Consider the following 27,017-nt stretch of genomic DNA (forward strand, 5'->3'; position numbering starts at 1 on the left):
AGGTGAAAAATTTGACGTAGTACTTCAGATTTTAGAAATATAACCGGAAAAACTGTTCTATAGTCTCCGAAATAGTACAGGCGATATATTATTCGACGCGCCTTATCAAGACGATAACAAATATATACTTCCGGTTTCATGACTGTCTGTCCGTCCATCCGCGAATATGACTCCTTCGTTATTAATACAGATAGAATGACAAACGAGGTGTCATATGAAAGCCTATTACCTAAGGATAGTACTAAAGATGAGACCTTGAACTTTGGGTTACAGAGTTGCAACTGGACGTACCGTTTTAAAATCACCGAAATATTATAAGCGATATATTATTCGACGTGTCTTAGCAAGATGAGAACAAATGTATACTTTTGGTTTTTATATCATTTCCGGTTAAAAAGTTCTAACCGGAAGTGCCATATTATAGTCGCATAAATAGTACATCTGACACATCAATCGAAGCGTATTAAAAAGTCGAGTTTGAATCTTTAGTTTCGGTTTTGAAGTCATTTCTGTTTAAACAAGTATGACCCAAAATTTAGTAAAAATGACTCAAAATTAGTGAAATCCTATATCAATCGCCTTCTGGTTCTAATTTCGATCACTTTTGGTGAAAACCTAGGACTTACGAAGTTCAATTACTTGTTACACAGGGTGGCTAGATGAATAAGAAACAGAGATATTATTGGAAACTGTAACAACATTTCTGAAAAACCCAACAACACGTCGATATTAGTTCTGTCGCCAGGGGGGGTACAACGGCCTCCTTTATTCAGATGGACTTACCCAAGTTTTTTTTATGTATTTTGACACGTAGAACACGAATTTTTTGGGTAACAGTTGATCCGGATGTCGATAAGATTGTTATAAACAAAGAACTTGAGGAGTTACATAACAGCGAGTTCTCGCAAAAAAAAACATTTTTTGGTATTTTTTGGGCCATTCTAAGCAAAAAATGTTCCTACAAGTTTTTTCATAGGATGCATAGTTTTCGAGATAAACGCAGTTAAACTTTCAAAAAACCTAAAAATTGCAATTTTTGAACCAGAATAATTTTTGATTAAAAAATAAAATAGCAATTCTGCTTTAGTCCTGTCGTCAGTTGGGGTACAACGGCCTCCTTAATTCAGATGGACTTACCCAAGTTTTTTATGTATTTTGACCCGTAGAACACGAATTTTTTGGGTAACAGTCGATCCGGATGTCGATAAAATTGTTATAAACGAAGAACTTGAGAAATCACATATCAGCGATTTTTCGTAAAATAAAACATTGCCTTATACTTTTTGGGTCATTCTAAGCAAAAAATGTTTTTACAAGTTTTTTCGTAGGATGTATAGTTTTCGACATAAACGCGGTTGAACTTTCAAAAAATCGAAAAATTGCAATTTTTGAACCCAAATAACTTTTGATTGAAAAATAAAATAGCAATTCTGTTTACCGCATTTGAAAGTTCAAGTCAAATTCTATCGGTTTTGATTATTTTCATTGCTAAAAATTATTTTTTTTATAAAGCTTTTACAAAGCTGTAAACACATAGAGATTGAATGATGTTTTCAATGCATTTCCCATTTGAAATCGAACGAGTAGGCGCATACAGACAATTTCTACGTATATTACGTACATTAAAACGCATGCATTGGCACGGGAAACACTATGTGTTTATGGCTTTGTTTAACAAATAAAAACTTAATTTTTAGCAATGCAAATAATCAAGATCGATAGAATTTGACTTGAACTTTCAAATGCAGTAAGCAAAATTGCTATTTTATTTTTTATTCAAAAGTTATTCGGGTTCAAAAATTGAACTTTTTCGATATTTTGAAAGTTCAATCGCGTTTATCTCTAAAACTATGCATCCTACGAAAAAACTGGTAAAACCATTTTTTGCTAAGGATCACCCAAAAAATACAAAAAAATGTTTTGTTTTGCGAAAAATCGCTGTTATGTAATTCCTCAAGTTCTTTTTTTATAACAAACTTATCGACATCCGGATCAACTGTTACCCAAAAAATTCGTGTTCTACGGGTCAAAATACATAAAAAAACTTGGGTAAGTCCATCTGAATTAAGGAGGCCGTTGTACCCTCCCTGGCGACAGGACTATTACCGAATTTAAAAGTTTAAGTCAAATTAAACCGGTTTTGATTATTTGCATTGCTAAAAATTTATTTTTGTTAAACAAGACTATAAACATATAGTGTTTCCCGTGCCCAATACATGCGTTTTACCGAATGCTACGTAGAAATTGCCCCGTTTGCACTTGTACCTACTCTACCTACACGTTCGATTTTAAATGAGAAATCATTGAAAACATCACTCAAGCACTAGCGTTGTTTAACAATAAAATAATAAATTTTTTGCAATGCAAATAATTAAAATCGATATAATTTGACTTGCATTTTCGAATGCGGTAAGCAGCATTGCTATTTTATTTTTTAGTTAAAAGTTATGCGGGTTCAAAAATTGCAATTTTTCGATTTTTTGAAAGTTCAACCGCGTTTATCTCAAAAATTATGCATCCTACGAAAAAACTTGTCAGAACATTTTTTGCTACATACAAAAAAGGTTTTGTTTTGCGAAATATCGCTTTTATGTAATTCCTCAAGTTCTTTATTTATAACGACCTTATCGACATTCGCATCAACTGTTACCCGAAAAAAATCGTATTCTACGGGTCAAAATACATAAAAGAACTTGGGTAATTCCTTCTGAATAAAGGAGGCCGTTGTACCGCCCCTGGCGACAGGACTATATTCGATTAGAGGAAGATACATTTTTTTGGTATTTTAGATTATTTTACTTCTACCCCTAAGCTACAGCAAGAATTATCCCGACATTTTTTAATGGCAATGGGGTGAAATAAAATATTATTTTAAAGCCCTATATTATAATAGCCCAGTAAATAACCATTTTGGTGTGTAATTTTTCCAGTCACGACGGATTTACTTGAAAATTTGGATTTAGCTTCCTCTTACCCTCTGCTTCAATATTGGACTTGAGATCAGGGTTGCCTTTACTTAGGGGATGAAAGCCACCCCTTCTCGGGGATGAGATAACATATGTTCAAGATAAGTAGGGAACTGGATAAACCGACTAATTCTAATCAACTTTTGTTCTATAGAGTTTTTTCACTAAGTCAAATTTTTTTAACAAAAAAAAAACAACAGATTTTTAAACGGATTTTCGCAAGTAACCAAAAAGTCTACGTTTTCAATCCAATGGCATATAAAGCAACATAATGGTATTCTACATCCCACCAGATTGAAAACATACTGATTGGACTAGAATATGATGCGGCTGTATCTTCGTTTTGCAAAGAAATTGAAAATGGTTACTCATTTTTCAATAACCAAAAAAGTATTGTATCGAAAACATATTCCAGTATATTCAAGTATATCCAGTAGAAGCAAAGTTGTAGCTCATCTAAAATAGGTTCTTATTCGTCAAATTCCAAATCGAATATTTCAACGTGAAATAACCAAAAAATAAAACATTTTTCGGAGAAAATCCGTCAAAACTTTTTTAAAGTAAAATAGAAAATGGTTGAACGCTCGAATATCTGAATTTTATGAAAATAAAAGATATATACCGTTATTAAATCTTGCCCAAGTATACTTTCGCTTCTAGAGCATCATCAGGGGCGTCTGAAATAAGCCAAAAAACGCCATTGTAATAATATTATGAAAATAATATTCTAGAATCTTACTTAACAATTTAAAAATATGTGTTGGACTTTACAAATGTACAGAATATCTCGATAAGAACTGTCTTATCGAAAAAGTACTAAGAAGCAAAATTTTTTAACAATATTTTGTTTAGCTAATGGTACCACAACAATAATTTATTTTGAACGCAATGTCGATTTTCAATAAAAAAATCTTTAATAGTTTTCGATATAATTTAATAAACAATTTGAATTATTACCTGTTAAGACTGAACAGTACAGAACTCGAGGAAGGGAGAAAATTCCACGCTTTCTGTCATCATGAATCTTAATCTGCTCCAACAAGGTAGATTGCTTCACGGCGTTAAGCATGTTGCTGAAAATAAGAAATGGTATAGAAAATAAATGAAGGTTACAGTTTATTCAATTTTCAATTCCAATTAAAAAATTACAAAGTTTCATAATTTGCCACTATTTGAATAATTAGTTTAAACATTTTTTTGTTTTCAGTGATAATAAATCAATATAAGTAATAAGTTACCTGGGTTTTGCGTTAAATAACTTTTACTCAAGACGATACTAGGTATATAATATAATACGGGTATTGGTATTATTGCGAGAGATTGCGAGAGAGGTACATTACGACCCATGCAACGAAGACCGTAACGTTTCGTAACGCAAAAAAACGTTACATTTGACTTACTATACTATGGTATTATTATTCTTTTTAAGTTTTATTTGGTGGAAAATTATGGTAAATCAGGTATGAATTTTAAGGCAACCAGTAAAGCATTTGCATGTGTATAGTAAGTTTACTGACCCACACTCCTGCAAGTGAAAACTATAGTAAGTTGAGTTACTGTAGTCTTTGTTGCAAGAAACAGCGGAAGTTATTCCAAGTTTGAGTTAAACTGTTTAACTTACTATAGTTTTCTCTAGTTAGACTCTAATTTTAGTTATTCCGATTAATTATAGAAATGTTTTTTATTACAATTTTTTAAATAGTACTGTTTTGCTTCAATAAATCAGTTACTATGTAGTAAGTCTAGTCTAGGATAAGTATTTCGGTAACTGTTTCGACGAAAACTATAGTAAGTCTACAAAATTTAGCAAAAAATCTCTTTTTTGTTATGTTTGATCTGTGACATTCCTTAAAACCTTTTATATTGAATTATGCACGTCCGTCTGTCCGTCTGTCTGTCTGTCTGTCTGTCTGTGAACACAACTCCTCAGTCACTATACCAGGTAGAATGACAAATGATGTGTCAAATGAAAGCTTATAATCCAAGGATGGTACCAAAGGTAAGGAATTTGACCTAGGACTTCGGGTTTTAGAAACGCGACCGGAAGTACTGTTTTAAAGTAACCGGAATAGTACAAGTGATATATTATTCGACGTGCCTTCGCAAGACGAGAAGAAATATATATTTCCGGTTTCATTACTATCTGTCCTTCTGTCCGTTCGTCTGCGAATACAACTCCTCCGTTATTAATGTAGATAGAATGACAAATGAGGTGTCGAATGAAAGCTTATTACCCAAGGATTGTATTCAAGATGAGAAATTTGACATCGAACTTCGGTTTTAGAAATGTAAACCGTAAGTGCTCTTTTAAAGTCACTCAAAATATGATATTATGGATGTAAATAAAGATGATTCAAAATTAGTACAATCGTATGTCAATCGACGAAAAAGTTACACGAAGAGTTCAAATATCGACTTCCAGTTTATTCTACTTTCAATTACTATTGCTGAAAACCTAGGACTTAAGAAGTCCAATTACTTGTTCTAGAACAGAAGAACTAAAGGCTTCTACTGGGACCAAATTCTGGCAAATAACCCGAATTCGGGCTTTCTAAACTAGCAAAGCAAACGAAAGATGCATAAGAAGAAGACGAAAGGGAATCTAAGATTGTATTCCATTACCTGTGTATTCAAATAGTTAAAAATTCCAACGAATCTTAGATCCCTACATTCAGATAACGTAAGAGGACGATGGTCACCTCTGAACGAATTGAAATATTTGATGGATTCGACCGTTACTTGCTGGAAGTTCATTTTATCTAACAATAAAACACTGGAAACGTATGTTTTCTATACTTCCACAAAATTGATTATAACTATGTGACTACAGCTGTTTCGGAAGAGTGCCTTTCCCAAGTGATTTAGTTTACAATGTGTTTGCCTTTTTAAAGTCTTTAACTGAAGAGGTTGAGGAGTGGGGAGCTGTTTGTCTCGAGTTGGTCATTCAGAATTATATCTGTATTTTTTAATTTATTAATTTCCATAGATTCTAATAAAGATAGCTTAAGGCCTTTATTTTGAATATGCAAAATTTGAAACTCTTCATTAAAAGAGCGATTATGATCTAGAAGGTGAAGTGCGTATGTCGAAGTGTCTGTTTTTCTACTGTTGAAAGCCCTTTTGTGTTCTGCTATCCGTTTGTAAAAGGTTCTGCCAGTTTGACCGATGTAAGTTTTCGGACAGTCACCACAAGTTAGTTTGTAGACACCACTCTGTAGTTGTTTTCTCTTTCGGCTCTTATTGTTCTTAATATATATTTGCTTAAGTTGTTGTTAGTTTTGAAAGCGGGTGTTATTCCTTTACTTTTTATGTATCTGGCTATTTTTGTTGTTATCTTGCCAGTATATGTGATAGAGCAGAAGGTACTGGGTTCTTTTTGTGGTGGTGGATAGACTAATTTCAGGGCTTTCTTGTGGTTATCTAGATGTAACAATTACCAGACTACACAACAAACATGAGTTCTCCGTATATCATAAACCTACCCATACTGACACAACTATACACAATTCATCATCCCATCCTACACAACACAAATTAGCATAAGAGACTAACAGAAGTTTCTATGTCAAAAAATAACTTCTAAATAGAACTGAACATCATTAAACAAATAGTAGTAAACAATGTCAATAACTAACAAACAAAATAAAATTTTAAACCAAAAACTCCATAAGAAAGCCCTGAAATTAATCTATCCACCACCACAGAAAGAACCCAGTATTTTCTGCTCTATCAAATATACTGGCAAGATAACAACAAAAATAGCCAGATAAATAAAAAAGAGAGGAATAACACCAGCTTTCAGAACTAACAACAACTTAAGCAAATATATTAAGAACAATAGGAACGGAAAGAGAAAACAACTACAGAGTGGTGTCTACAAACTAACTTGTGGTGACTGTCCGAAAACTCACATCGGTCAAACTGGCAGAACCTTTGACAAACGGATAGCAGAACACAAAAGGGCTTTCAACAATAGAAAAACAGACACTTCTACATACGCACTTCACCTTCTAGATCATAACCATTCTTTTAATGAAGAGTTTCAAATTCTGCATATTCAAAATAAAGGCCTTAAGCTATCTTTATTAGAATCTATGGAAATTAATAAATTGAAAAATACAAATATAATTGTGAATGACCAACTCGAGACAAACAGCTCCCCACTCCTCAACCTCTAAATTAAAAAATACAGATATAATTCTGAATGATCAACTCGAGACAAACAGCTCCCCACTCCTCAACCTCTTCCTAAGTTTTCCAAATGCTGCCCATGCTGCTCTTGCTCTCTTAGTAATTTTCGCACTTTGGTTCTCTTTGTCGAGTTTCATGATTTGGCCTAGGTAGATATATTCCTGGACTTTTTCTCGCTGCCATTTATAGTTATACGTCTGGGGTCATATGTGTTATTTTTTTTGTTTTCCTCATGTTCATTTTTAGGCCGACGTATTGGGAGCTGAATTCGAGTTCCTCCATCATAATTTACAGTTCCTCGAATAAGCTCGCTATAAGCACAATGTCGTCAGCGAATCTGAAGTGGTTTAGCTTCTTGCGGTTTTGAAGACGTCTTTTAAGGCTAGGTAGAAAAGCTTTGGCGATATTGTCTCCTTGTCCCACGCCTCTCTTAATGGGGATGGGATTTGTATTTTCGTCTAGTTGTACTTAGTTGCATTTTCATATATATATTGTGTATTAGTTGTCTATATATCTCGAATCTATTCTACAATTATCAATAACTTGTTCTATGGCACACATCTTGATATTATCAAACGCCTTTTCATAGTCTACGAAGGCAACAAATACGGGTAGTTGGTATTGATTTGCCTTCTATATCAATGTTAGTGTTCTCGTTGTTAGTAGATGGTCTGATGAACTATATCCTTTGCGGAAGCCAGCCTGTTTCACCGGTTGATAATTATTGTCCATTTTGTAGATCAACCGGTTGTTAATAATTCTCATAAATAGTTTGTATACTTGACTGAGCAACGATATAGGTCTAAAATTCTCTAGGTCACATTTGTCCCATTTTTTGTGTAAGAGTATTACTAGATTTTCTTTCCAGTTTTTAGGGATTTTGCTTTTATGAAGACCTTTATTAAATAGCTCTGTTAGTATAGGGATTGTCACTGTTTTGCTTGTTTTCAAGAGCTCGGCAATTATAATGTCGTGTCCTGGAGTTTTATTATTTTTTAGTTCTTTTAAAGCCCTTGCTATTTCGAATCCCTTTATACACATTTAATAGTACTTCTGACCCCACGTTTTTATTTTTTTTTTGACGTTCCCCTTTGTTGATTTATTAGGCTGACGTTGCGAGCTGTACAAGATTTTCTAGAAGTCTTCGATTATTTTTGTTATTTTATATTTGTCCTTCTCTTCTTCATGATAATAACACATAGAAATCCAAAAACATAGTAACTTTGGATTACCCTGGTAAGGATAATTAACCTAAAATATATTATTTATGTGGTTAGACGAGATAAGTTAATTTTCCTTATCTCTCAACGTTCCTCGAGTTTTTTTTTTATTTGTTTACCTTATGTCGACTTAGTCCTTGGTGATCTTAGCAATAAATAACATGAAGATAATAAGAACAATTTCGCGTAGATAGCAATGGTGATACACGTTAATTATCTCGATTATAGTTGTTCCATTTTAACTTTGCCATACGTCACGATCCATTTTCAAACAAACTAAATCAAAACATAAATTGAAACGTACGTCGATGTGTATAGTATTTAATATATAGTATACAGTATACAACATGTATATACACATCGACGTTCGTTTTACTTTTAATGATAAAGGTCAACATGAACATATATGGCTATAGAATAACTATTTTGGGAGTATATGGTGTAAACGAGGACGCACTGGTAGCTAACGAAGATGAGTTCAATGAACAGCTGAACGATGAAATAGGCAAAATAGGAAATGCCAGAGAAATTATATTATTAGGAGATCTAAATGGCAGAACAGGCAATAAAAAACAGGATGACGTATTAGGCAGATACGGCGATCAAGTACTCAACAATAATGGAACAAGAATAATTAACATCTGTAAACAGAACAATTTAAGAATTATGAACGGCTTCTTCTAGCATAGATGCATTCATAAATATACTCATAGAAGGACCCAAACTAGTATGAACCAGAAAAGTATAATTGATTATTTTTTGATAAAACAACGGAGTCGAATGAAAACTAACGATGTAAGGGTTTACAGAGGAGCAACATGCGGTAGTGACCATCATATTTAAAAGCGGAAGTACTGTGCCTTGGAATGAAATCTCAAAAAAATCTAAATCCACGAGAAAAAGTAGGAAACAAATTGGAACCAAAAAAGAAATACAACCTAGAAAGCTTACAACAAACAAGCATAAGAACGCTAGACGAAAAGCGACTGGACGAGAAACTGAAAGGACAATATACATTTATAAATACGGAACATCTTCATACACATAGAACACAATGTATACACGAAGCTGCATATGAGGCATTGGGGGAGTACAAAGACAACATAAGAAATAAACCATACTGGTGGGACTTAGAAATAGCCACCGAAATAGACGATAAGAGAGAAAAGTACCGGAAATATATGAGTACACAGAAAGATTCCTATAAGGTTTTATACAAATAATCACAAGCAACAGTGCGGAAAAAAATTACACAGAAGAAAAGCGAAACGTGAACAAAAAATGCAATCAACTTAACGCCTATCTAGGGGGGACAAGAAACACAGAGAGCTGGAAATTCCTTAAAACGTTGAGAACAGATACCAAAAGGGATATAATAACACCGATTACTCTGGAAAAATGGGATGGCTATTTTAAGTAGTTACTAGTAGAAAATAGAGAAGATTTTATTAAAAGCGAAGATCACGAAAGTTTCAATGTAATTGTCAGTGGCTCACCGATTCGGTTAAGATTGGAAGAAGTACGAAATGCATGAAAATCCCTAAAAAAGAGAAAAACGTCAGGGCCTGGCGATATAGCACCAGAACTGCTCAAATATGGTAGCAACACCCTGTATGAATACCTAAGAGATCTATTTAATAGATGTATGAATGGCGAAGTCACGCCAAAATAATGACAATTGTCTGTAATTTTTACAATAGACAAGAAAGGCAGTAAAAATATATGCGATAATTACCGGGGAATATCTGTCACCAGCACCATCAGCAGAGTTTACGGAAAAATTGTCCAAAATAAGATAGAAGAAGAATACAAAGACTTAGAGGCCGAAGAGCAAGCCGGTTTCCGCGCTGGCAGATCCACCACTGAGCACCTATACTGTGTAACACAGTTAATAGACAAACAAAATTACAATCAAGAACTGCATTTAGTGTACACAGACTTAAAAAAGCATACGATACTGTACCACAAAGTAAACTTTGGGAAGCCCTCAAAAAAACTAACATCAGTCTGAACCTCACTAAAGCTGTAAAAAATCTATACCACCATAATATAGCAAAAGTTAAGCTAGGCAAGGAAACCTCGTCAGGATTTGAAGTGAATAAGGGTCTTAAACAGGGCTGCTGTATATCGCCGACACTATTTAAAATATATTTAGAGCAAGTTTTGAAATCCTGGAAAAGGAAATGTAAGAATATGGGTATACCGCTAAATGATGATAACATGCTATACACTCTATGTTTTGAGGATGATCAGATTCTTATGGCCCAGGATTACCACGATATTGAATATATGACCCGAAAAATCATAGCAGAGTACCGGAACTGGGGTTTAGAAGTGAATACCAAGAAAACGGAATATATGTGCGTTGGAGGTATACAGCAGGATCTAGCGTTGGAAAATAAAATAACTATTAATCACTGTCAGAAATATAAATACTTGGGTCTTAAAATTACACAAGATGGAACATTGGACAAGAATATCCAAGAAAGGTGCACAAAAGGAAGGAAATCTATCGCATTATTGAACAAAATCCTATGGGACCAAAGTATCTCCAAAGAAAATAAACATAACATCTATAACAGCATTGTTAAGAGCATTATAAGATACAACAGCGAAGTTTGGCCACTTAAAGAAAAATCCGAAAATATGCTCAGAACAACTGAAATGGACTTCTGGAGAAGATCTGCTGGTATATCAAGAATACAAAAAATCAGAAATACAAGAATATTGGAGATAATGGATGTAAAGCATACAATAATGGACGATATAAAAACAAAGCAACTAAGATGGTTTGGCCACGTACAACGTATGGAAGACGACAGATTACCCAAGCAAGTGCTACGATGGGCACCAAAAGAACGGCGGAAAAGAGGAAGACCTGGATAGAAAAGCTGGATAGAAGGAATCCATAGGGAAATCAGAGAAAGAGGCTTGAACGAAGACATGTGCTACGATCGAGAGCAATGGCGATCGGGAATCGGAAGACGTCGTAGAACGTTATGAACCGATTATATATAATATATAATATTTATTTAAATATTTGACGTCAAGATAAAAGAAGTACGAAAACTTGACAATAAAACCAGCTAGAAATTATTCTAATCGGTGAGGCAATAAATGTGGTATATCTACAACCGCCTCAGTGAGCTCTATTCACCATTCAAGTATTTACGTTTCCCAATGAAACACCCTGTATAATATTTGTTTCATCTAATTGATTGCAATTATTCTAGCCTTTCCTATTCTAACTCCGATTTCTTTGATATAATCGTTTGTTTCATTAATGTTTCTCCCAAAATAGTTATAATTCTGAACTCGTTCTATCGTCTTATTTTCTACGTATAGATTGATGATTCTAATGTTTTTTTTTTGATAAAACCATGAATTTTCTTTTCATTATGTTTAGTGCCAGACCAAATTCTTCACTCGTTGCAACAACCTTATCTAAAATTCTTTGTATATCTGTAATATTTTATGCTGTTAGTATTGTATCACCAGTATATCTAATTTCACATATGGGTAGGCCATTTATTGTTATGCCTGCTACTTCATCTTCTTATTGGACAAGATTGGACAGCATTTGCCAGACAACATATTGGAGAAATGTCGAAGACACGTGGAATCAAACTAAAACGTCCGTGGCGGAGGTTAGTCAAAGTAAGTTGATGAACAGTAACACCAAACACAAAAGTTGGATAACCGACGATTTTCTGAAATTAAAATGTTAAATGACTTCGTTCCATGATAAAAAATCAACATATTTAATGCACAGAGTAAACAAGAAATTTAAAGTATGAACCAAAACGAAACTAGCAGAATATTTACTTTAGTGTAAAACCTATAGTTTGTTTCTCTCCTGTAAAAAGCTTTGTCGAATATTTGCTACCACTTTGCCGTTAATATTTACTCACAAAAATTTACAAGAACAGCCACTGTATGAATTAAATTACAATTAAATGATCTTAATTTTTCTTAATTCAATTGCTATAAAAATATCTATGTATATGTCTATGGAATCGTCATTAACAATGTAGGATATGCCGATGACACCGTAGTATTAGCGGAAACAGAAGACTAACTAAAACTATTGATGAACATATAATATCAGAAGAATGTCAACAAGCTGGGCTTGAACATTAACTTTTCCGAAACCAAAATCATGTTATTCCACAAGAACGCCTATGAACAAATTACACCCAACACACAAATAAACGGTATCACACTTGATAGTTCCCAAAGCTTCTTATACCTGGGCAGACAGAGCCTATTTTACTTCAAATCAGGACCCAGGCACTACACAATTTTCGGGCCCCTAAATATGAGTTAATAATAATAACTTTTTTATTTAAATTAATTAATTATTTAATAGAAATATAGTTGCACCAAAAATTTAAATTTTTATTAACAAAACATAAAATTTATATTTAAACAATTAAACATTGTTTAAATACAGTGTGGCTTTATCTCTTCTTTTTTCATCCCTGTAACTTATTAACATAAACATTATAGAAGTTTTCAGGGACTTTCGGCACTCGGTAACAACGTAATCTTTTATTGTGCGTTTAAATTTTTAAAAAATATTTATTATTTTTCTCAGGATTCGAAAAAAATACATACATTTAACATTTTGCACATTGAACATTTTGCCAGGCGACATTTTGCGCTTATGCCCTTAAGATGAAGACAGCTCTATATTTAGGCTAGCAAAATAAATACAGATTTGAACTTTTGCACAATCATACAGGTTGAAGGTACACATTTTTTAAGATACTCAACTGAAATTTAACATTTAAACGCGACCTACTGCGAATCTAACAAGCAGGGCAAATTTTCTATATTTTGTTTCGCGTTAGAGATATCGGAAAAAGTTATTTGAAAAAGTATTCCAAATATTATTATAATCCCTTATACCAAATAGCATGACAAAATTCGCACTTCTCAGCTGTCCCGAGATGTATCTCGGGCCAGCCAATTTCAAGTTTAGGGTCCTGACTATGTACAAATAATGGAAAACTAAAAGTGCGAATTTTGTCATGAAATTTGGTACGTGGGGTTAGAATAATATTTGGAACAACTTTTTTAAATCAGTTTTTCCGATATCTCTAACGTGAAGCAAAATATCGAAAATTCAGCCTATTTGGATAAACAATTTAAATTTCAGCTATCATAAAAAATTTGAACATTTAACCAGTATGACTCTGCAAAACTTAAAATCTGTATTTATTTTGATAGCCAAAATATAGGGCTGTCTTCATCTTAAATGCGACACACTGTAAGTATACATATATCATTTCCTTTTGTAAATAATTTGGTTTTGTTCTGAAGCTATTTTCTTGTGGCATTTTTACAATTTTAACTATTTAGAATGGGAAATAAGCCACAATATTATTAAAAAATGATTTTTATTATTAACGTTTCGACGCCCAAATCGGGTGCCGTTGTCAAAATACAAAATACTATTAATATAAACAAAAATGTTGTTGCTTAGTAAAAAAATTCTTCTAATAATTTATTTAATTTGACTCATTTATATCGGCAATTCAGATACATATGATACATTTTAAAGTAGAAGACTTTAAAATGATATTGCCAATATTTATGAGTTGCGTTCCTGGGACGACTTTACTGAAAGATAGTTCATTCGATTACATGAAATCAACCCCAACTCAAGAATATCCGTCACAAAAAAAAAAAAAAGATTTTTTAAAGACAGATCACATGCTATGATTTTTTTTGTGACGGATATTCTTGAGTTGGGGTTGATTTCATGTAATCGAATGAACTATCTTTCAGTAAAGTCGTCCCAGGAACGCAACTCATAAATATTGGCAATATCATTTTAAAGTCTTCTACTTTAAAATGTATCATATGTATCTGAATTGCCGATATAAATGAGTCAAATTAAATAAATTATTAGAAGAATTTTTTTACTAAGCAACAACATTTTTGTTTATATTAATAGTATTTTGTATTTTGACAACGGCACCCGATTTGGGCGTCGAAACGTTAATAATAAAAATCATTTTTTAATAATATTGTGGCTTATTTCCCACTCTAAGTAGTTAAAATAATTTGGTTGTTGAATCATAAAATGATAGACCGTTTTTGGACAAACATTTAATGGTTGTTCGGTATTATTCGTTGAAGAACTTTTCTCCAATGTTCCTTTTCTTCTAAATAACTTTTTTTCATTAATGTTACAACTTGTCCTGCTGTGTACTACTTCTCTTGACTAACGTATCAATAGGGCTTTTCATCGATTGTCATTTGTTTCGAGCTTCTGTCATGTGTCACATAATATTAATATATCTACGCCATACGTCTTTAGTCTTTGGTTTGTATCATTCAATGGTATCATTGTTATATACAATAACGTATGACGTAGATATACTAATATTATGTGACACATGACAGAAGCTCGAAACAAATGACTGTGAATGAAAAGCCCTATTGATGAAATATGTTCAGATCATTCATGTTGAATAACTGTCCTATTGATATTTTCCCAGTCATTATACCCATCGAAAGTTACAAGAACAATAATTTTCTTGGAAGTCTTTCCCATTAGATTTCGTTTTATAAAAAATCGCACTTTGCAAATGTCTGCTTTTATTATTATCCAGTTGTGTAACACATTCACTAATTTTATCAATATATTGATTTGGCCGATTCTTTATAAAATATTGTTGAAATTCCAGATTTAAATGTGTTGGTCAATCCCTTATATCGCTAGGAAAAGAGTTATTGACATTGTCGTTTTCTATAGGAGATGACGGAGATGTACTTGTGACAGGTGAAATCGCTTGAAAATCAACAGTGGAGTCATCATTTATCATTTCCTGTTCGTAAAATAAAAGAATTTTTAAATTTTATTTTGTTATTGCAATAAAAAATTTTTTTGGTGATCTTTCCGGGCCCCACTAAAATGAGGGCCCGAGGCAGGTGCCTCACGGGCCTAGTGGTAAAGTAGGCCCTGTGGGCAGAGAGCTAATAGTCAGCTAGACCACCAAAAAGAAATTAGAAGACGCAATGAAATTGCAAGGTCTGGTTTCGTGAACATGCGTAAAATGCTCTGTAACTCCAAGCTATGAGCTACAATAAGATTGAGAACACTATGACTGTGAGAACTGGACATTAAAACAGTATGAAGTCAACAAACTGAATTCATTCGAAATGTGGACCGAATGCTAAGAATAAGCTGGACCAGCAGAATTTCGAATGAAGAAGTACTGGAAATAATGAACACACGTCCTAATCTGGTCAATACAATCCAAATTAGAAAGACGTCATAACTAGGACACATAATGGGCCATAGGGAATTTGAGCAGCTCCAGGTAATCTTAGAAGGCAAAATCGAAGGTGAAAGGGATATAGGACGAAAGAGAAAATCCTGGCTCCGAAACATCAGAGATGGGACCCACACAACAGAGAATGACTTAATTCATCAAGCCCAGAACTAGGGATGGGAAAAACCTACCGGTTAAAACCTAAATCCGGTTTTTTTACTTCGCAATAACCGGTTTTACCGGTTGTTTTTTGTCCCGGTTATAACCGGTTTTTTCTTTTTAAAGTAAAAACCGGTTATTAGATTTTTACGGTGATTAGGATTAGGTTAGGTATTATTTTGGATCCCAATCATAATTATTATTCTCAAGTAATTATTCCAAACAAAACCATAATTAAAATTTTATTTTATTTTATAAAGTACAGAAGCAAACTGAAAGTGCAATCTCACATCAGCCAGAAACAATTATTAAGTTTTATTATAATATTTCCTTGAAAAGGTATTTGTAATCATAATATTTACATAAGAAGTGATCTGGTTGAATTAGACGCAAACATCATCTATTTTCACACTTAACTCTTGACATTGAAAGTGGGTGAATGACTTTTTCTGATTATCAAAAATAATGCTCTAATTGTGAATATCGAATTACTGATTACGAATACGAATCTCCAAGAATTTCGCTACGTGTTTAAAACGATACACTCATACAGGAAGTATTAAATGAGTTAAAATGTACCTATTCTACAAATATACAAACGTGTTAAAAATAATACATGTTCTTTCGATAGTACTAGTTTTGATCATGTTCATATCGAGTCGAATGGAGTATCGCAAACTAAAGTGTATTGTAAATGTAACTTTGTAACCTATTGGATTAAAAAAAACGAAAACCGGTTTTTCCAAAAACCGGTTTTTCCAAAAACCGGTTTTTTGACCGGTTATAACCGCCAGGTTAAACCGTAAGCAAAAAAGCCGGTATAACCTAAAACCGGTATTTTGTCAAAAACCGCCATCCCTACCCAGAACAGAGAGAAATTTGCCTCAGAACAGAGAGAAACTCAATAGAGAAGGTGCTTAAAAGGAGGAGGTTAAAAATATCACTAGACTTTTCCGATGTGTGTATATAAATAATAATTAATTAACTCATAACATATATGTTAAATTTGATGGCACATTGGTAAGTGAAAATTAATGAGATATGTACTATCGTTCTGCCTAATGAGCCTTTTTAAAGTAAAACCCGGCGATGAACTGGTTCTTAAATTAATTGTAACACAATGAATCACAAATTTTATAGTAATTTGTTTCAAATTCTTTAGAAAAAATTTATATTAATTATATGACTATTAAACATTCACAATAACCGGGTTTATGGTTACTCTCCATATCTGATTTATAAATAGGAAATGGTTAAATAGGAAGAAATAAAAAGAAGAAAAAAGTTAGCATGGGCAGCATTCATCAAACTCATAAATCATATACTCATAAATCAGCAAATTCAACTATATCTTAGATCTAAACTTTTTGATGCATGCATTATTCCGATATAAACATATGGGGCACAAAGCATGGACAATCACAAATAAGAATATGAACATACTCAGAGTCACTTAACATGCGATGTAAAGAGCAATGCTTGGCATATCACTTAATGATAGGAAAACAAACACATGGATAAGACAGAAAACCAAAGTCACCGATGTGATACAAAAATCATTAAAATTGAAATGGGAATACGCTGGACATGTAGCAGGAGCGATCTAAATAAATGGTACAGAACAATTCTAACCTGGAGACCATACCAACACAAAAGACCCAGAGGCAGACCATGATCTAAAACGAACTGTCGGGAAAAATTGGCTACAAGTAGCGTACAACAAAAAATAATGGAAAGGAAGACTTGAAGAGGCTTATGTTCAGATGGGGACGTGAATGGCTAGACGAAGAAGAAGAAGAAGAAGAAGCCTCTACCCATCAAAATTAGATTATCAAAGGGTTGTGTTTTGTCACTCAGTCTTTCTAATTTGTTCACTGGAGAAATATTTAGGGAGGCTTTCGATGACATACAGGAGGAGGTAAAACTAGGTGGAGAAGTAATCAGATACGCTGACGATACAGCCATTTTTCTAGAAAATTTACAACCTCTGCAGACATTAGTAAATCTAGTCAGTGAAGCAAGTTATCGGAGAGGCCTTAAAATAAATATTTCAAAGTGGAGGGCAGTTAAAAATATTGACATAGATCAAGGTCTGTTTTCTCTTAATATAGAGGAAATAGAACAGATAAACCATTTTAAATACCTTGGTAGCTGGTTAGATGTGAATTCTGACTCAAATGAAGAGCTAATAACCAGGATCGAAATATCACGTAAGGCTTTTATGACCAGAAAATCAGTTCTACGTAACAGAATATTCGCAAAAAGGTCCTGAAATGTTATGTGTGGACTATGTGATCTATCTTATTGCATGGTTGTGAGACATAGACGTTAAAAACCACAATGTTAAACAAATTCGAAGCACTTGAATTGTGGTGCTATCGATGAATCCAAAAAACATCGTGGGTTTCGTACATTTTCAACGAAAATGTCCTTCAAATGATGAATTCAAAACGTCTGCTCGTAAACGTCATAAAGAGGAGATAAATATAATATTTCGACGATATAATTAGAGGGTCTCTGGTAGAGTCCGGTCCTGGTAAAGAGACAGTGAAGTCAATTTAAATCTGCTCCGCAGTAAACTTCAAAATTACTGAGGTATTGCGATCAGATAAATCACCAAATTATTGCAAAGCGTAAATAAGTGAGTCACCCCCTCTTGGGGGTTAAAAAATATTCGCCCAAAGAAAGTCAGGAAATGGGTAAAGTGGCAAATTTTAAGTAACTTTTGTTCTATAGAGTTTTTTCACTAAGTCTATACTTTCCGAGTTATTTGGCAGTGAATATGTTCATTTTTTCAACAAAATAACCACGCTTTTAGACGGTTTTTCGCAAATAACTCAAATAGTAAGTATTTTGTCGTAATAGCATTCTTAGCAAAAATATAGCCTTTAAAAAATAAAAAAAAATGGTGTATATATCACGTCTTTTTATTTAGTAGAAACAGAGTTATAGCTAATGAAAAATACGTTCATATTCGTCAAATTCCAAATGGAATATTTTAACGTGACATAACCAAAAATGAAGCACATTTCGGGGAAAACTCATTACAACTTATTTAAAGTGTTTAAAAAAAGCTTCATTTTTGTTTTATAAAAAAAATTTCTAGCATCAAAATTAAACAAGGTACGCTCAAAATAAAGTTAGTCCCTTTTGGTTTTGGTAAAATAATCGAGAAAATCACCCCCTAATTAGTATCTTAAATGAACTTAATCGTAACGACTTCACAAGTTTATTGACTCATGTATATATTGTTTATATGATCTGTAAGTTTCATCGGTTCAAAGTCCTTATTATTGAAAGGGCTGTAGTTAAAATGTGTTGAACGAGTCACTGATCACGAATGTATGCAAATTTAGAAACACCAAATCTTGATCAATTTTTGTCTAACAGAAAAACAAAAAAATACATGATATTCAGAAAAGCAAATCTGACTTTTTTTGTTTTTCGAGATTTTTGGTATCTCTAACAATTTTTAAGTTATTTTGAAAAAAACATATTTTTCAAAATTTAAATTTTTAAAAATTTTACTTTGAAACCAAATTTTTTCAAAAATGAGCACTTTGAATCGATGAAACTTACAGATCATATAAACACAATATAAGTAAAATAATTTGTGGAGCGGCAACGATTAATTTCATTTAAGTTGCTAATTAGGGGGTGGTCTTCCCGATTTTTTTTTTGCAAAAACAAAAGGGACCAACTTTATTTTGAGCGTAACTTGCTTAAATTTAATGCTAGAAACTTTTTATAAAAACAGAAATAAAGCTTTTTTAAAAACTTTAAAAAAGTAATAATGGGTTTTCCCCAAAAAGTGCTTAATTTTTTGGATATTTCACGTCGAAATCTTCTATTTGAAATTTGGTGAATATGAATCTATTTTTCATTGGCTATAACTCTGGTTCTATGAGATCGAGAGACCTAAAGCGTACACCATTTTTTTTACTTTTTTATGTGCTATATTTTTGCTAAGAACGTTTTTTCGACAAAACACTTACTTTTTGAGTTATTTGCGAAAAACCGTCTAAAAATGTGGTTATTTTGTTGAAAAATGAACATATTCACTCGCAAATAACTCGAAAAGTGTTGACTTGGCGAAAAAACTCTATAGAACAAAAGTTACTTAAAATTAGTCAGTTTACCCATTTCCGGACTTGTTTTGGACATATATTTTTTCACCCCCAAGAGGGGGTGAAAGTCGCCCCCAGGGCAAAAGCACACATCGGCACAATATCACTTTTTTCTTTGACATGTAAGCTATGCGTATGCCAAATTTCATGTCAATCCAAGCGGTTCTTTAAAATTTAGAGCAAAAACCGTGAAAGAATGGACTATAACGTCAACAGAGGATTAAAACAAGGAGACCCCCTGTCAACAGACTTATTCAATCTAGTACTAGAGAAAAGATAATTAGAGGTGCCAATATCCAGACAAGCGGCACGATTCTTAACAGAAGACAACAGTGTGTAGGTTCTGCAGATGACATGGTGTTTCTGACACATTCAAGAGTAGAACTTAAAAAAATGTTCAAGCAATTTGAAGAAGAAGCAAAAAAATATGGCCTGACTATAAACCAAAGAAAAACCAAGTATATGGAAATCAGAGGAGAAAATGCTGAAGAAAATAAGTGGATTACTCTAAGGGTAAATGACAAAGATTATAAATTTGAGAAGGTAACTTAATTTGAGTACCTTGGAGTACAGTTACAAATAGAGGAGACGAAGAGAGAGAGATAGATAAACGATTGTTGAAAGAAGGATCCAGCCGAAGGAGAACAGGGTAGCTCCAAATTCTACTAAAGTTGTCCCACAAGACATCCTGTGATCGCTTTCGAGTTGCAGCAAACAAAATGATAAACTCCAATACGATCGTCAATATATTTAATAATCGGTCTAGAAGAAATTGCTAAACTTATGAAACAAAAAACTTACTTTGTACAGGAAGGGTTTTTCAGTTGAAAATTTCCACAATCTCGTTTACAAAACACAAACATATAAACTCACTTAAAAAAAAAGTTTAATCGGCACAATAATTTCTTCGAGTCGATTTACTACATATTATTATTTACAGTAGTATGTATAAAAGAATTGATAAACAAAATGTTTTGGAAATGGATGTTGTTGAATGAAGTAACAAATATAAATATTTAATTTGATTTAGAATTTCAATGTTATTACTATTGTTAATTGTTTTAGAATTATTTAGGTTACAATTTGTGTCCAGCTCAGCATTTTTTCTTGAATAAAATAAGATAGGATTATGTAAATGATGTAACGCAAATCACAATAATTTTTAAAATGTTTAAAACAGTTCATTTGAGCATCATTAAATTTCGATACCTGTCAAACCAGGAGATTAAAGACTGCAGGATGCAAAGAAAATATTAAATTTGTTATTAAAAGACACTTAAATGTCAGTTAAATTATATATTGACTTTTATATACTAAAAACTAAATGTTCGATTAGTGTGATAACTACGGATGATTAACTGATTTAAGAGTAATTAAAAATGGATTTTTAAGAAAATGAGCGGCTAAGTATGTGGATAGGAAAATTGATAACCAATACATTGAACTTCACATATTAAAACACTAAATAAGGAAGACAAGATGACTGACAAAATAGACTGCCCGTCAAAAGTTAAGGATATAGTGGAGTCACTGAAGGTTTTCACCTCCGATTTCGTTGAACCTTCATTGATTTTCATGAAAATGGGTGAGTAGTTAGAGGATACTTAAAGGAACAAAGGTGACATGATGCCAACTTGCGCTTTTACCCTGGGGTGGATGCCACCCCTTCTCGGAGTGTGAATTTTTTTTTATTAAAAATAATACCAGAAATTGATAGAGGGGCAACTTCTAAGCAAAATTTGCAATATAAAGTTATTAACATAAATCAATACTTTTTGAATTATTAATATCAAAGATTTTATTTTTTCTTAAAAAAATGCACGTTTTAAAGCTGTTTTTCACGTATTACTCAAAAACTAGAAGCTTTTTTAAAAAAGCTATTATTACCAAAATTAAAGATAATAAAAAATTTAATACACTCCCTACTTAAAGAACTAAACGAATATTATTTCAAAGGGAGTTATGGGTAATTGAATGTATATTTTTTTCGACGAGTACTCAAATCTAAGTATTCAAGCTTACATAACGGGAAAACGATGCATTTTATAGAATATACTTGTTAAACACTTGTCAAAGTACTTCGGAATACCTATCAAATGAGCTCCAGTAGAAGTTTATAGCATCAAAGTTAAGCAAGTTATGATGAAAATAAAGAACCCTTTCGATTTTTTTAGGAAAAAGTGAAAAATAAAACATACGCCATTTCCACAAAAATTAAGATTTGTAGTAATCCTCACAATAATTTCTTTAGGTTAATATAGTTAATGATTTCAACAATTTTGACCGGTTTAGAGTGCATATTTTTGAAAAAAAAAGATATAATTTAAAAAAATCAGAATTTTAAAAATTATCGTACTTTTCATATTCTTTTGAAAATTTTTTGCTCAATTAGAAATCCAATGAAATCAATTAATTTGTGGTCATCTGATTGAATACAACCAATAAAACCAACATTATACTGAAAACAGATCCCATGGGCTGTTTTCACTCAATCATGTAGCTATGGATACCTACATTTCGTTTCATTTCGATTTTGACATTTCAAATATTCAATATTTCAAAATGTCACGATTTGGTTGTAATACTGATGAGAATATTAATGAAATTATCGAATCAAATATACCAAAGAATACTGTTTACAGTAAAAAATTTTCTATCCGAATAACCCTCGAACATTGATAAATGCTCAAAAATTTTTTAACAACTTTCTCAAGCTTGTTGCTTACAGGCAACAGACCTCCGCCTACGGCGTCGGTCTGTTTCCAAGCAACAAGCTTTCGAAATCTGTTATAAAATTTTTTCGAACAATTATCAATGTCCTTGGGTTATTACTACTGATAATAACTTTAAAAATACTCAATATACGTAAAAAATGATATATAACTAAATTTTAGTTTTTTCTGTTCTAAATACTCTACCGATTTTGCTATTTCTGTAGAGTAAAAAATAACCGGGGTAGAAACGTTTAAAATTTCAATTTTTCTTCGAGAACCATGTAACCGGGGCAATTTAACCTTTTATTTTTAAAAAACTAATAGGTTTAAAAGACTAGGTATTTTTGATAGGTATTAGAATAAACTTTAAACTAGTTTTTAAGTGAACTTGATATCTTAAAAATTAACGGAGGTATTTACAAAAAAACAATAACCTTTTTTGGAAAAATTTTTAAAACATACATTTTGAAACATTTTTGGTGCATAAATATTAATGCTATAAACTTGTTCGAAGGCTTATTTGATAGATATTTCTATAAACTTTTACAAATGTTTTAACTTTATGGTACAAATTGCATCATTTTCCCGGTATTTTAGCTTGAATACTTAGATTTGGGGACGAAAAAAATATTCATTTAATTTCCTATAACTCACTTTTAGTTTTTTCTAGTAAGGAGTTTATTTGATTTTTTATTAGACTCAATTTTGATGATTATAATTTTTTTGTAAAAACTTATAGTTTTTGAGTTATTTATGAAAAATCGGTTAAAAACATGCATTTTCTCACGAAAAATTAAAATCTTTAATAACTCAAAAAGTTTTGATTTATTTTAATAACAAATATTGTTTATAATTTGTCCCTCTATCGAATTGTGGGGTTATTTTTAATAAAATAATTTTCACCCCGAGGAGGGGTGGCATCCACCCCCAGGGTAAAAGCGCAATTTAACACCATGTCCCCTTTGTTCCTTGAAATATCCTCTAACCACTCACCAATTTTCATGCAAATCGATAAAGGTTCAACGAAATCGGAGGTAATAGCTTTTATCCACCTTCAGTGACTGCACTAATATTGTTAATACAGCAATAAAAGTGCATTTTCAATAAAAATTAAGTAAAGACTTTTTCAAACCAACTATATGGGCTTGATGCCATCATTTTCGTGGTATCATTTTCTAGTTCAGGTATGTCGTATGTGTATAACAGTTAGAGGATCGGACATAATATGCTTCCTTGAGGGATTTTTGTTTTGATTTCTTTTAGATTTCTGTACACGTCTTCTTACTTAATTCTAAAATGTTTGCCAAATAGGTCATCATCATTATCTTAATCATCATCATTAATTATCCAATCACTCCCACCGCTAGACATAGGCCTCCCTCAATTTTTTACAGTGTTCGCTACACTTGCAGCCAGTTGGTTTTTTGTAACCGGAAAAGTTAAAAACATCAAATAAGAGCACAAAAGACTGTCACACAAAAATTACATTACATATAACGAATATTTGATCATGGTAATGTCAAGAAACCCTACTATGTGAAGTGTACGGTGTCAGCATGCAGAATAGCATTCTGCATGCTGACACCGTACACTTCAGATGGTAGGGTTTCTTGACCTTACCATGTAATAATGTAATTTTTGTGTGAAAGTCCTTTGTGCTCGTACTTGATGTTTTTAACTTTTCCGGCTAAAAAAACCAACAGCAAAATTGAGCAATTTTTTCAACAGACAGACAAGGTTTTTTCCATCATTAAAAAACTGCATAAAAAATAGAAGTATTTTTAGGTCGTACATGGGATCCATCTCTCTTCATAGTGGTATTTTGAACTTTTTGACCATGGTTCTGAAGATGGCTTTATAAGCCGAAAGCTCTCAGCTAGGAAATATTTATTTTACACACTTCAAAAGTACACTTCTCCCTGTTTACTTGTAGTCATAAGTGTGTACAAAACTATTTCAGTATTTACATTTATAAACTTTTTACTTGAGACACATAGTCCTGTCGCCAGGGGGTACAACGGCCTCCTTAATTCAGATGGACTTACCCAAGTTTTTTTTATGTATTTTGACCCTTAGAACACGAATTTTCTGGGTAACAGTCGATCCGGATATCGATAAGATTGTTATAAACAAAGAACTTGAGGAATCACATAACAGCGATTTTTCGCAAAACAAAACATTGTTTTGTATTTTTTGGGTCATTCTAAGCAAAAAATGTTTTTACAAGTTTTTTCGTAGGATGCATAGTTTTTGATATAAACGTGGTTAAACTTTCAAAAAGTCGAAAAGTTGCAATTTTTGAACCCGAATATCTTTTGGATGAAAAATAAAATAGCCATTCTGCTTACTGCATTTGAAAGTTCAAGTCAAATTCTATCGGTTTTGATTATTTGCATTGCTAAAATTTAAGTTTTTATTTGTTAAACAAAGCCATAAACACATAGTGTTTCCCGTGCCCAATGCATGAGTTTTAATGTACGTAATCTACGTAGAAATTCTCTGTATGCTAGCCTACTCGTTCGATTTCAAATGGGAAATGTATTGAAAACATCATTCAATCACTATGTGTTGATAGCTTTGTTTAACAATAAAAAAATTAATTGTTAGCAATAAAAGTAATCAAAACCGATAGAATTTGACTTGAACTTTCAAATGCAGTAAGCAGAATTGCTATTTTATTTTTCAATTAAAAGATATTCGGGTTCAAAAATTGCAATTTTTTGAATTTTTTGAAAGTTTAACCACGTTTATGTCGAAAACTATGCATCCCACGAAAAAACTTGTAAAAACATTTTTTGCTTAGAATGACCAAAAAAATACAAAAAAATGTTTTGTTTTGCGAAAAATCGCTGTTATGTGATTCCTCAAGTTCTTTGTTTATAACAATCTTATCGACATCCGGATCGACTGTTACCCAAAAAATTCGTGTTCTACGGGTCAAAATACATAAAAAAAGCTTGGGTAAGTCCATCTGAATTAAGGAGGCCGTTGTGCCCCCACTGGCGACAGGACTAACATGGGAATTGAACTTTTTGAATATGGCTTAGTTTGCCAAATGCTGCAGTGTCAAGCCTATTTTCCTGTGTATTTCACGTGTTTCATTGTCGGATAGGTGTAACTACAAAATTTATAGATATTGGTTGAGCCTAAGGGTCTTGAGTTTATGGATTAAACCTTTACACAATATTTTGTCATAGGCCTTAGCTAAGTCTAAAAAAATCGCAGTACGCACTATCCTTGCTTCAAATGATTTCTCAATTATGTTAATATTTCTGTGCACTGAATCAATGGTATAACGGTTTTTAAGCCAAGTTGATGGTTTGAAATAATATACCTATTAATTTTTTTATTGGCTTGTTTTACCGAAAACGAATCTGATAAATCACAACAGCTTCATCGCAAAAGGCGAAAAAAAAAAAATCGGCTTGAATTGTTTCTTGACACTGTTTTTGCATGCCTAGTAAGCTCCTCCAATATCATCCTTATTTTTTGATCATCATCATCATTTGGCTCTACAACTCTATGTGAGTTTTGACCGCGTTTACTATTTCCCTCCATTGTTGTCGGTCCTGAGCAGCTATTTCCCATTGCTGTACTCCCATTTTTCGTAGATCACTGGCTACTGCGCCCTTCCATCTCTTTCTTGGGCGACTAACTGACCTTTTGCCATCGGGCCTTTTCCAGAATGTGGCGTTCAGAAGTCTTTTGTCACTCGATTTTAGCACGTGGCCCGCTTATCTTATTCGGTTTGCTTTAATGTAGCGTACTATGTTTTCGCCGTACAAATGTCTCGGTTCTGGATGAAATTAAACCGGATCAGCGTCTCTCCAGTACCGTTTACTCTAGAATTTTAAAGTTCTTTGGTCATATCCATCGGAGTGATCACAAAATGGAGCGGTTTGTGGTCCAAGGAAGGCCTCAGACTCAACGCCAACGCGGAAGATCTCCACAGCGATGGGCGGACATTACTAAAAAGCTTCTCAACAAACAGTATACTGAGGCAATACATGTAACTGATGACCGCGACCAGTGGAGAAATATTATCAATCAAACTGTCCGAGCTGCTGAAGCCCAATTATGAACCACAACACATCTACTAAGATGTTAATGACTATGATGATGATGATGACTATGTTTTCATCTCCGTATACTCTCTGGAGTTCATCATTGTGTCTACTTCTCCATTCTCCTGTTGTCTCGTCTCTGCAAGGCCCCTATATATTCCGCAGTATCTTTCTTTCAATTCCCAGTCATTTTGACGTTCTTTGCTGGTTCGGAGTCCATGTCTCGCTTCCATACTTTATTGTGGGAAGAATTATTGTCTTATATACTCTTATTTTTGCTGGTCTTGAGA

The 27,017-nt window shown here is 32.9% G+C and overlaps 2 protein-coding genes across 2 annotated transcripts in view; both read right to left on the reverse strand.

Moving 5' to 3' along the window:
* Positions 1-4,066, reverse strand: part of LOC114334947 (facilitated trehalose transporter Tret1-2 homolog) — a 41,775-nt gene extending 37,709 nt beyond the window's left edge. Inside the window, exon 1 of the mRNA XM_028285084.2 lies at positions 3,924-4,066. Within this exon, the coding sequence (XP_028140885.2) occupies positions 3,924-4,035 (112 nt within the window). The 5' untranslated portion in view covers positions 4,036-4,066. The remainder of the gene's footprint in view (positions 1-3,923) is intronic.
* Positions 1-27,017, reverse strand: part of LOC114334942 (glucose transporter GlcP-like) — a 281,124-nt gene that overhangs the window by 129,556 nt on the left and 124,551 nt on the right. The window lies entirely within an intron of this gene.

The sequence above is a fragment of the Diabrotica virgifera genome, chromosome 4, assembly GCF_917563875.1.
Source record: "Diabrotica virgifera virgifera chromosome 4, PGI_DIABVI_V3a".
NCBI classification, from domain to species: Eukaryota; Metazoa; Arthropoda; class Insecta; order Coleoptera; family Chrysomelidae; genus Diabrotica; species Diabrotica virgifera.